Genomic DNA, 10746 nt, shown 5'->3' with positions numbered 1-10746 from the left:
CAGTAAAAGGAGCCAATTATTGTTAGCGGGAAAAAAAAACAATTGACCAATCAGATTCTTAAATTGACGCATGCGCACATTATAAACCGTTGCCCGTTAACGATAAGCGCAGTTTGCTCGGTGAATGCGAAATGCGCATGCGCAGTAGCCCAAACAATCGGAAAAATACGGGGTTTCTCCTCTTATTTGAGGCAAACCACACATTATTTACGCCATGTTGTCAGATTCTTAACACTGATTTCAAATCCGTGTTTGAAAAGCCATTTCGTCGAACCGTTTTCAATTAAAAAGTCTCCTCGTATAAGTACATATGAGCCTGACTGAAAATATATCCAAGATGGCGGCTCAGTGGACAGAATGTACTAGAAGGATGTTGCATAAAATATTGAAGAAAAATAATCTACTTTTGTTCTCAGTTACTCTTAAATAATGTTTGTAGCTAACATGTTCCCCTCCTTTTTATTTATTTATTTATTTTTTTTTTAATGGCTTTCAACAAATATTTAAGTGTTGCAAGGGATTTAGTCACTTCAGTGTTCTGATTTAGCTGTTCTCAAGATTTATATTCAGAAAATTAGAGAGGAGAAAAAAAAGAAAAACATGGCAATCAAAACCAAATGACAAATAGCGTAATCACCAACGCTAGTCATCTGACCCCAACCCTTACCTATATATATAGGTTAATGAGCCAATCATGAGAGTAAGGAGTAGGACAGGTGTGAATAACAATCAGAGGGCGTGGTCAAGCAGGTAACAGCAGGGGTCTGTAACCCAAACCATTTGTGAAAGGTTTTTTTTTTTTTTTTCCACTGCTTGTCTGCACTTCACTAAGATTTAGATCTCAGCTCTTTAATGATGTGTGATAATTCATTTGTGATATTGATTCTTCCCCCTTCTTGTTGACTTTGTTCACCTTTGTTGGTTTTTCTCTGTCATCTGTATTAGGGAAGCGGTCAATGTTCAGAGGATGTTGGTTTTTTCCACAGTTTCAGACTTTGGAATAAAAGAAATAGCTTGGATGATGTGTGTGCATGTGTGTGTGTTTAAGCACTTAAAGGAAACGTCCACCCTGAAACACATTCAATCTGTTTGTTTTGAAATAGTTGCGATGTGTTTATCTAGACCAGTCTAAGGCCAGTCCACTTATGTTTAAGACCACCTGTGTGATTTGAGACCAGATCAGCTTCTTCAACCATAAAAGCACTCACAAACCATCACACTGATCACTGAACCTGTAATGATTAAAGTCATCTCCTCCCCACTGCTCCCTGCACTCGTTTATCTGACCTGCCATCTGTCCGTATGCATGCTGATAAGATTATATTCAGGCAGAACATGAGCCAGATCAGCAGAGCGGATTCAAGTTCAGAAGAAACCAAAATAACAACATGTGACCAGATGTGGGTCAGAAAGGACGAGATTCTGCCGGTTTATTTCATTTAGTGTTTTATTTAGTTCTCTTTAGTTGTTGTTTAAAACGTAAATGTAAAATGCATTCCTCCTCCTATAGCTACTACTCTGATAGCTATGTAATCAACATTTGACCCAAAGTACGTTCTCCGAGAAGAAGCAGTCTCTGAGTAATAATACTACTAATGTATATTACCTGCCTGCCTGCCTGGAAGCTAATGTTTAGCCCTATAATAAAAATATAACTCTATATAAATCTGACTATCTATAAATGACGTCACGAGCGAGTTTCTCATTTCATTTGCTGTGAACTCGGATATTTGCATCACATGTGCTGATATGATCATGTTATTGTACTTTTAATTTATTTATAGAAAACTACAGTGCATATGTAAATATAAAGTGCTCTGTCTGTCATTCTATTGGCCAGTTGAATCATTCTGTGAGATCACTCTCTTCTAAAAAGGATAAATTGGTAAAAGGATCGCTCTGATACACACACAGCTACTCGGTCATCATGCCACTGAAGTAGGTGAAAGATCATCATGCCCTCAGTGGGATTGTGTGTAAGGTTATAAATACACTTTAGCGTGCAGAGTTCACTAAAGACAAAAGTTATCTCTGGCATGAGTCTGACTCAAACCATTACACACAAAACAAAGGCCACGGAATGCTACATCTTAATGAACGTGTGACCTGGGTCATAGAAAAGAGGGTCAAAGTTCATTAGATTATTTACAGCAGAGGAAATAGAGGATTTTCTTGAATTATTAAGTACAAATATAACTGGTGAAAAATTATAGGTCAATTTGCATCATGTTATCCTTTCGGGGCCATAATCAGAATTGAGTTAAGCGCACATATTGAGGATTTAATACCACTGTGGTGTCTAAAACAGAGACGTGACTTATTCATAATTGATTTTGACTTTCAACTGAAGCACATTTTTCTATGAGGAGTGGTGTTAAGTCCAGCGCCACTCTCTGTCACTGATGTCATGCTGAAATTTATATTTTGGCTGTAAATACAGTATATAAAAAACAAAAACATCTATGGAATGTCAGTGGATGTGAATGTTAAATGCATAAATATGACACTATTAAATAATTCAAGTGAGCTGTAAGAATCTGAACGAAAATGGACTGCATAACGCGATTCTGAATAAGCATAACTTTCCCCAAGTAATTATTATAATACATCCCATTTTACAATGAATCATTTCCATTTCCAGCATTTCCAATATGTACTCGGGGGCACATACTACTGTAAATGTGTGTCCAATGAAACCATTCCTTAATGTGTAAGAATGCTTAATCCATGCCCAATAAACATACATTCTGCATGTTATTAATTAATTAACAGTAGCATCTAGTTAGCGTGCCCCAAACATGGGACATCAGTCAACATGTCGTGTCAAACTGACCTTCAGCACTATCATGGAACTCATCACCTGATGAACTTTAGCTCCGAATCCTTGTCCTTGTCCCTTGTCCTCTTCTGTAAAGTTTATCATATTTCATGGCCGAGTATTTTTATTTTTCAATCACAGATATTCCACCGTGCCTCAATTTTTTCGTGTAAATTTCAAATTTTTATGGGATTTTATTAATATAGCATTATTTCTGGTTGTCATGTTATGAAGGTGAAGGAACGTGTTTGCTAAACAACAAAAGATGGATAAACAAGGATACTACACGTAAACTGTGGATACGAGGCAGGAACATACAGCTTACGGCCGATGCGGTGGAACACACGACAACATGAGCATCACAACAAAAGCTTGATCACTAGACACTGAGAAACTAGAACTATATATAGTGATGTTAATCGCGGTGACACGAGACACTGGCGAGAGTGCTTGAGACATGTGACGTGCTGGGGCTGATGGGTAGTGTAGTTCAGCACCCCTTTGGCACTATCATGACTGTGAGTATTTTATGGTTCCCCCTAAATACTCCAAATCTTTTATGATGTTTAAATCTTTACATACAGTGGTGCTTGGAAGTTTGTGAACCTTTTAGAATTTTCTATATTTCTGCATAAATATGACCTAAAACATCATCACATTTGTTGTCTTGCTGCATGACCCACTTTCTCTTGAGATTCAGTTCATGGACAGATGTCCTGATATTTTCCTTTAGAATTGGTATAATTCTGAATTCATTGTTCCATCAGTGATGGCGAGTCGTCCAGGCCCAGATGCAGCAAAAGAGGCCCAAACCGTGATACTACCACCACCATGTTTCACAGATGGGGTAAGGTTCTTATGCTGGAATGCAGTGTTTTCCTTTCTCCAAACATAATGCTACTCATTTAAACCAAAATGTACTATTTTGTTCTCATCCATCCACAAAACATTTTTTCCAATAGTCCACATGATTGTTAGCAAACTGCAGATGGGCAACAAACACGTGGTGTGAAGATCGGACTTTGATAGATCCGTGTTCTTTAAATAAAACAGAGTGCTCACTGACTCACCCCTGACCGTCATCCCATTGATTGAAAACACCTGACTCTAATCCACCCATCCATTTTCTATACCGCTTATCCTACTGGGTCACGGGGAACCTGGCGCCTATCCAAGGGAGCACAACGCGGAGTACACCCTGTACGGGCTGACTCTAATTTCACCTTCAAATTAACTGCTAATCCTAGACGTGCACATACTTTTGCCACTCACAGATATGTAACACTGGATCATTTTCCTCAATAAATAAATGACCAAGTATAATATTTTTGTCTCATTTGTTTAATCCGGTTCTCTTTATCTACTCTTAGGACTCGTGTGAAAATCTGATGAGGTTTTAGGTCAGATTTATGCAGAAATATAGAAAGGGTTCACAAACTTTCAAGCACCACTGTACATGCTTAACAATGACCAGTGATCAAACAATTGTTGTGAAACAGCAGCGAGAGCGGATATTTGAAACTTTATTATCATCCGCATTACTTCTAGCGTTGCATTACAGTGCCAACTTCAAATTTGTGAATGTGCAATCTAATTTTATTCACGTTGAAGATGGTGCTCCGTGTCTTGGAAACAACAGCTTCAAAGAATGGACAAATCAAATAAATATAAATAAAGCAAACTTCAGTGCTAAACCTACGATAACTTGACATTATTTATTCATGGTAGATCCTATAGCCGGTTCCTCCTTGTTTCTTTCTTTTTTTTTTCAATACAAAGAACAGCGCAACCTCCTGGTCGATATCATCAATGGCACTTTATTATTACATTCATAAATTCCAGCAACAACAACAACAACAACAACAAAAACATTTCATTTATAAGCCACATTATCAAACCCACAACCAAACCGCCAGATTCTGAGGTAGAACGCAGAGACGATTAAACATTCATAAACAGTTTGGTGTGTAACGACTTCACATACGCACAGCAGATAGTGTTTCAGAAAAAAAAAAGATTGTGAAAAGCAAATTGCATAACTTATGTGCACGTCACTTTTTATGTACAAAAGAAACACATTCTAGGGGTCGCAATGCAAGATCTTCAAAATGTTTTCTTCTTTATCAAAATCAATACTGGTCTTAAGTGAGACAACCGGTTTAAACCAGTCTGCTACGGAAAAAAAAGAAAAGAAAAAAAGATTACTGACTGTTTGGCCCTCAGCCGAGTGAGTTTGTAGTGCAACTTCACATCCTTTTCTCTCCGATATTCTACGATATGGACGTGCGGAAAAACTTTGGACGATCGATTAAAGGATCGCGCTCCCTCGACGTTAGCGAGCATGCTAATCATCAGTCTGAGCAGCTCGTACAAATAAATATCAATCCCGCAAAAAACGGGACCTGTTTCATTTTCGTTCACGTTAAATAAAAGAAAGAAAAAAACAAAACAAAACAAAAACAAACGCTGGAGAGCAGGTTCTTAGGTAGGTTCTTCACGCCTTGCAAAAGAAAAGCCAGAATTTTCACGCATGAGCATGATTCCCAAAAGCGACAAAGATTTAATATATTAATATCGGCATTCCATAAAAATTCCATAAACACTTTCTCCACATCCAAAACGTCCATGCTTATTCACCAGTCCGCCAAAAACGTCACCGAGGCTACGTCACGTTTCTTTGCGCGTTGTAACTTAATGCTAGTTCACCTGGTTAGTCTCGGAGCAGCGGGGAAGCGATCTCAGCTTAGCGGCCGTGTGCAATCCGACATTTTCACTTGGATTGATTCTTTACTACAGCCTCAAACGTTTTCTTTGAAATCCAAATAAGAACCAAATAAGAGGTAACGCTAGCAACCTGTAATGTTTGTTTAGCTTCACTTTGTCACTTTGCTGATTTGTGCGAAAAAGCTCATTTGTGTTATCTCTAATGCTAACCGCTCGCTCCGATGACCTAGTCAGCTAGTCATCCTACTCCTTCATAACCATCATGTTATGATGTTCTCTTTCCTAGGCGAGTTTGGGATAATGGATTCTTCACATGCTGACTGATGGCACACTTTTGAAAGGCACGAAAATTTTTGGCATTAGCAAAAAAAAAAAAAATAAAAATAATAATAATAAAATAAATCATGCTGATCAAGACACAGAAACAATGCGACTCAGAGGAGGCTAGCAGGTCAGTAGCTTAATGGCTTCGCTCCATAGGGAAATGAGTGTGAAATTGTCAAGATTTGCATCCAGCTATGAGGAGAGGTGTGTGTTCAGGTCCGTGCAGGACGTCTTACAGTTTTCGGTAGTCAAACGTCTGCATCTTTGGGGTCAAGTGTCCTTGGTAGGTTAGCAAAACTTTGGTGAGCAATACACAATATATATATATATATATATATATATATATATATTTTGAGAGAAAAACAATGAAAGCAGTAGTAACAAAGTCTTTTTTTTTGCCTCGTGACAAAACAAAACAAACCCTGAGTTGAAGCCTACGTCCATAAGGTACGCAGGTGGGATCCTGAAATGGAGCCCAGTTTACAATCTTCTCCTCTTTGGCACCATGGGCGTGTCCGAGAAAGTCCTTGCTCCATCGATAACACAACCAGAGCCAATCAGTGAGTACAATCTTCACAGTAAAGGATCAGGATCTCCTCCATCCATCCATCCGTACATCTGTCCGTCCATCCATCCATCCATCAACACACCTCGCTTTTCTCACGACGCTCCAGGATGATGAGGAACGTTTCCGCCCGCCCCCCGGTTGTTAAATGTGGCGTCCCGTGAGGAAGTAAAGTGGCCGGTCCTCGCTGCAGTTGGCCGTCTGGAACTCGTCCCGTAGACGGAACTGCCACTCATCCTCCAGCTCCAGTCTCACGATCGTCTTGCGGAGAGAGCTGCGGTCCTGAGAGATCACACACAGCGTCGCGCCTACCGTCACACACACACACACACACACACACACACACACACACACACAATGTTTAATTGTTAAATTGAATGGTCTATTATTTATAGAGCAGTTTTCATACATGTAGTATGATAAATGATATATAGAATAAAAAAATTCAAGACACAATTTAAATATAAACAGCAACACAAAGGAAATGCCACGTTAAAGAGTTGCTATTACCCAGAAGTTCCTCTAGTGTTTTATTCCTCTTATACTATAGCAGTTTAACACCGATGACAATTTTCTCTTTCTTAAACAATGACACGTCGTACTTTTTATCTGTCTATAGTAACGTATTATCGTAGTGGAATGTTGGAAAAAACAAGTTTTCACTTCCCTGGTCTCACCTACGTTACGTTCTCTCGTTCCCTCACCAGCCCTCTCTTTATTCCCTCTCTTCAAGTTAAGAAGTGTAAACTCCTCTGTCCTGAAGATGTGGGAAAACTTAACGTTACAGCTTCACCTCGGACTGTTACAAAGCGCCGACACTGGAGACTCCTTCCGTAAACGTTACACAAACACATTTCTCCTTACAGAAAACGTGTCACCTGTGAACGAGCTGTTACTATGGAAATGATGACGTGTCGGAACGGGCGCGTTAATATAAAGCTGTGATTTGTAGCTGCGATACTGTCAGAGCTGCTGTTCTAGAAAATTCGTGTTTTTTTTTTAAGTCTCTTTAAAATTACGTGTGAAAGGGGCGGAGCTTCACCTGTCAGGAAGCGGAATTTCTTCAGGAATCCGGAAACCACGAAGGAGTCGCACAGGTAGAGGAGCAGCCCGCTGAACACGATACCACTGTGGTCCAGGTTCACCGAGTGAGGCCTGGAGCTCATGTAACACACTGCCAACTACACACACACACACACACACACACACACACACACACACACACACACACACACACAAAATGTATTTTAAGCTATTATGATAAAATTACAAACTGTTATGTTATCAGTGTCACACAGCAGTGTGTAGTGTGTGTGTGTGTCTGACCTGAGGTCCGAGGTCGAGGTAGGTGTCGATGGCGAGTACGGGGTGTGTGTAACTGTGTAGCGCGTGAGGGAACAGGTGTGTGCTGCAACGCTGCAGGAATCTCTCCAGCAGGAGCTGAGCCGGAACGTCCAACATCGGACACACACTGTCCGGCGCACACACAAACTGTAAGCTGGACACTGGGGAAGGAGACTCCGTCGCCTACACACACACACACACACACACACAGAGATACAGAGACATGAGAAGTTGAACAGATGACACACTTCCTGTCTAAGTGGTTAGAGTAGTGAGAACCAGGTTGCTAAGCAACTAAGAAAGAGTATACACTAGCTAATAACTGAGGCTAACAATTTATCTACGTAGCGTAGCTGTTACAGCCTTTTCTACAAACTCAGTCACGCGGAAAACCATACAGAAGTGTCAGGAACATCAACATTTACCTCAGAATTGTCGATAAAGTACTAAGAATAGACTCCGTTTGAATGAAATTGTGATGTAATTACACCTAGCATTGACCGCTAAACTCCAAACGTCAGCTTCATTTAACAGCAACTTAAAATAACTGACACAATGCTGTGTGCTGGAGATTTGTGTATGTGTCATGAAGACAGAAAACAAAGCCAATTTTTCTCTTCCGGTGGTTATAACTGAGGCTAACAACGTATCTAGCTAGCACATAGCTGTTCTAGCCTTTTATATAGACACAGTGACAGTGGAAATGATATAGATCTGTTGGGAACGTCGACATTTCTCTAAGACGTGTTGATAAATTAGTAAGAAAATACGCCATACGGCTACAATTATACTATAATTACATTTAACATCAACGGCTAATCAAATCAATATAGAGTTGAAAGTGTGTGTGTTTGGTTAATTTCTGCCTAACAAGTCACAATTTTATTAAAACTTTCCTATTTTTAGTTCATATTAATTATTAACAGATATACTAAGTCATAATTATTTACTTTTTGTTAAATGATTTTTTGGCAATCACAGTCTGTGTAAAACTTTTTGTTCTGAGTCACAATTCATCTGATTGATTAAGTAATCATAATTTTAGTAAAACTTTTTTTTTGTTATTGTGAGATACTAAGTCATAATTTAGTTTGCTTAATGATTAAAACAATTATGAATTTATTTATTGAGATAATAATTATTATAAAATGTCATCATTTCATCAAACCTCCCATTATTAAGTCATAATTTCTCATTATTTCGAGATGCTAAATTTAACCAAGCTTCATTTTTAGAAACTCTCTCATGATTGACTCTTCGTGTGTGTGTGTGTGTGTGTCTCACCGTGACTTTGGGTTTGATGAGTGTGTGTTGGTCGCCGCTGCTCGGGATGTGTTTCTTCATGATGCTGAAACGGTTGAAACGACACAGCAAGAGCCCGCTGCTGTTCACCCTCAGGTTAAAGTCCACCTCCTCACATGTGTAGCTGTGCGCACACACACACACACACACACACACACACCAAAAATAATAGTATATTTTACAATATGTACACTACTTTGTTATATACCTTAAGTATTATTATTATTATTATTATTATTATTATTATTATTGTTTCTAATGCAGTGCATCAGCACCCTCTAGTGGTGTAGCCTAGTTTTGGTCTGTGTGTGTGTGCGTGTGTTGTGTCCTCACCGGTTGAGATCATACTGGACGTTTTGCGTGAGGTCCACGTTGAGCAGGATGAAGTCGTGAAGATGGCAGCGGCTGAACGCGGCGCCAAGAGACGAGACGGAAGTTTTACTGCTCCAGTTCCTCAACCCACACATGGCGTAGTGACAGAGTGACGGAGTCATCTCCATGTGCAGCAACACGCTCTTCAGAGATACGTTACACACCTCCACTGAGCTATAGACAGAGAGAGAGAGAGAGAAAGAGTTGTTCATCCCTCCATCCATCTATACATCCATTATTTCCTCCATCCAACCAACTGCAGGTCACTGAAGGAACCTCTCCATCCATCTATTTCTCCATTCATCTCTCCACCAATCCCTTTCTCCATCCCTTTATCCGTCCCTGTCTATATTCTTCTGTGCACGTCTTCCAAAGGGAGAAACAAAGTCAAATGAGAAGAATGTGTTTGTAGACTCAACTTCCTGTTTCAGCCCAGCCTTCCTTCTTTCCTTTTCTCCACACTTCCCTTACTTCAACACTTCCATCCATCCATCCATCTCATAGAGAATGTGAGAGTTCAAGATTCATATTTTGTTTTTGGAAGACATTATTTTCATCCCATCTACTTTTCCCTCCATCTCTCTCTCCACCCTTCTTCTTGGTCGTACCCGTCTCTGTTCTGGACGTGGGTGTTCCACAGCACACACAAGTCGTCCATGATGAGGATGAAGGGCCAGATGTCCTGCCTCTGAACACCCTGCTCCTCCTGCCTGTTCCTCTCCAGCTCCAGGTTGTGATATGACAGCTCTTTAATCATGAAGCGAGCTGCTCCTGATACACACACACACACACACACAGATTTTTTATTTACATATTCAAAAGCAGAAAAAAAAACTGACTAATCTAAATAAATTAAAAATAAGCATTTCCTAAACTTTTCTTTGCTCGATGTAGTAATATGGTGCAACCACTAGGGGCAAGAGAGGGCCATCACTATTCCACCACCAGTCAGAATTTTTTTTTCCAGCAACACAGCACAGTAAAGGGTTTAAAAAAATGTTCAAGTGGATGGCTGAGTGCAGGCTTTCGCCTTCTTTTGGTTCCTCACCCACTCCGGAGTTGTTGAAGATGGAGGGAAGCACCAGCAGGACATGGTTGGGCCAGAACTTCCTGTACAGTGCCATCTCATGGTGCTTCACCACCAGGATGTGGAGGTGTGGTGCCCCCTCCAGGGCGTGGTGGAGGTTTAGCAGACCCAGATCCTGCCGGCCCGTCGTGGGAGTGAAGATGGTACTCTTTACACCGTCCTGAGACAGAAAGAGAGCGAGACAATGTAGTGAGCAGGTGTGTCAGATGA

At 40.2% G+C, this 10746-nt stretch overlaps 1 protein-coding gene across 5 annotated transcripts in view; it reads right to left on the bottom strand.

Annotated features, from left to right (window-relative positions):
- Positions 1-4615: 4615 nt before the first annotated feature.
- The window catches only part of greb1l (GREB1 like retinoic acid receptor coactivator), a 56177-nt gene continuing 50046 nt past the window's right edge, over positions 4616-10746 (bottom strand). For all 5 annotated transcript variants that reach the window (XM_053629917.1, XM_053629918.1, XM_053629915.1 and 2 more), the window contains 7 exons: positions 10498-10696; positions 10058-10220; positions 9411-9623; positions 9060-9201; positions 7758-7958; positions 7474-7612; positions 4616-6739 (listed from right to left, as the gene is read on the bottom strand). In XM_053629917.1, the coding sequence (XP_053485892.1) occupies positions 6576-6739; positions 7474-7612; positions 7758-7958; positions 9060-9201; positions 9411-9623; positions 10058-10220; positions 10498-10696 (1221 nt within the window). In that variant the 3' untranslated portion in view covers positions 4616-6575. The remainder of the gene's footprint in view (positions 6740-7473; positions 7613-7757; positions 7959-9059; positions 9202-9410; positions 9624-10057; positions 10221-10497; positions 10697-10746) is intronic.

The sequence above is a fragment of the Ictalurus furcatus genome, chromosome 7 (genome assembly GCF_023375685.1).
Source record: "Ictalurus furcatus strain D&B chromosome 7, Billie_1.0, whole genome shotgun sequence".
Lineage (NCBI taxonomy): Eukaryota > Metazoa > Chordata > Actinopteri > Siluriformes > Ictaluridae > Ictalurus > Ictalurus furcatus.
The sequence above is the reverse complement of the archived record's forward strand: the minus strand, read 5'-3'. Positions and strand labels throughout refer to the sequence as shown.